At 38.3% G+C, this 1,610-nt stretch overlaps 1 protein-coding gene across 1 annotated transcript; it reads right to left on the bottom strand.

Moving 5' to 3' along the window:
• Nucleotides 1-934: 934 nt before the first annotated feature.
• On the bottom strand, nucleotides 935-1,573 carry GGTG_14339 (hypothetical protein; the record flags this gene model as incomplete). Its single annotated transcript, XM_009232266.1, has 2 exons — nucleotides 935-1,419; nucleotides 1,465-1,573. Coding segments are annotated over 2 exons (594 nt in total), but the record flags the coding sequence as incomplete, so codon positions are not given.
• Between the last annotated feature and the right edge of the window lie 37 nt (nucleotides 1,574-1,610).

The raw sequence follows: 1,610 nt of genomic DNA, 5'->3' as shown, positions 1-1,610 counted from the left end.
GCGGGTAGTTACCGGGTTACGGGCCGGATGCGGTATTTCTTTTGTTAAACCTTCGTAAATCTCTTACCAAAAGTGCTATCGCTAACAAAAATTGTTCCTTTTTTAACCTTTCCCTCCTTCGTCCCTTTCGGGCACCCGGGGTCGGTTTTTTAAATCTTTTGCGTTCCAAACGCTTTCGTACAATTTAAATTTTACTTTATTTTTTAATTTCGTTATTATGCTTTGGCCGCGATACCGGTAATTTGCCGGCATATCCTCGGAAAGTCCGTACCCGGCTAATTACCAGCGCCCCCTTTTTCCTTTTTTACCGGGCGGTTTCGCCCGTGCATTTAACGATCCCCGCTTTTTGCCGGGCGGTTTCGCCCGTACTTTTAACATATTGCCCTTTCCCGATACGGCTTATCCCAAACCGTTTATACCGCGCGTACGACCCCGTAAATAACCGGTAGCTTACGGTATCCCGTTAAACCGCTTTAATGCCCGGCAACGCTTAAAAAAACCGGTTATAAAGCTTTATAATATCCGGAAAAATAAGTTCGTACCGGCATATAAAAAGCTTTTTTTCCCGTTCGAAGCTACGAGCCCTTTTTTTTTTTTTTGTATACTTAACAACCATTTTAACAATTTTAACGATCGTAACCGTAAATAATCGGTATTTGGCCGTTCCTTTTAAATATTTAAACCTAACCGGTAATTGTAAATGTTATTTTTCGTACCCAATTACGTAAAAAAAATAATATTCCTTTAAGTATTTGCTTTAAGTTTTTCGGTCCCAACCGGCCCGTTAGCCCTTTTTGGCAACCCCCCGGTATTTTCCCCAATTATCGTAATTTAATTGGATTTGGATTCGGTTTTGCCGGAACTTTTAATCCTTTAAATCCTTAATAATTGCTTTACCGGTAACTTTCCGGTAAACCCTTTAAATATTGCGGGTTTATCGGGCCTTTTTGCGTTTGCAACTTTTTAAAACTTCCGCAAACGTTTTGCCGGTAACCCCCCGGCGGGTTTTAACCGCCGCGGCAAAAAAACTTTCGCCGAAAAAAAGCGTAAAGCGCGCAACGAACGCCGCCGCAACGCTTTTAATTCCAATAAATTTGCCCCCAAAACGAATACTGCTTTTTTTTTGCTTTATATAAATATTTGTAACGCGCTCCCGTCGCGAAAAGTTATTAATTTTTAATAAAGCAATAATTAAAACCTTATTTATTTGCCCTTTTTTAAGGATAATTATACGGAACGTACGGTATTTTATAACCGTTATTTTGGTTATTAAGCATATTAAAATTATGCCGTTAACCCCCGTATACCAATATGCTTTAATAACTGTACGGGGTTTTCCAAATGTATTTATTGCAAAAACGTAATTAATAATAAAACTTGCGTTAAACTTTTCGAATGGTTTTAAAAAATGGCCCAAAACTTTTACAAAATTTTAAATACCGTTTACAAACGGTTGCCCAAAACGATACCGAAACTTTTTAAAAAGCTTATTAAAGCCCAATTTCGCGCCCGCAAAACTATTTAAAAAGCCAAATTTTTTTATACTATATTGGCCGAACAATTTGCGCGTTACAAACGTTAAACCGTTATTTAAAAGCGCATTTAGCGCA

Source organism: Gaeumannomyces tritici (genome assembly GCF_000145635.1).
Source record: "Gaeumannomyces tritici R3-111a-1 unplaced genomic scaffold supercont2.269, whole genome shotgun sequence".
Classification (NCBI taxonomy): Eukaryota; Fungi; Ascomycota; class Sordariomycetes; order Magnaporthales; family Magnaporthaceae; genus Gaeumannomyces; species Gaeumannomyces tritici.
Note: the sequence above shows the minus strand (reverse complement) of the source record. Positions and strands in the feature narration are given on the sequence as shown.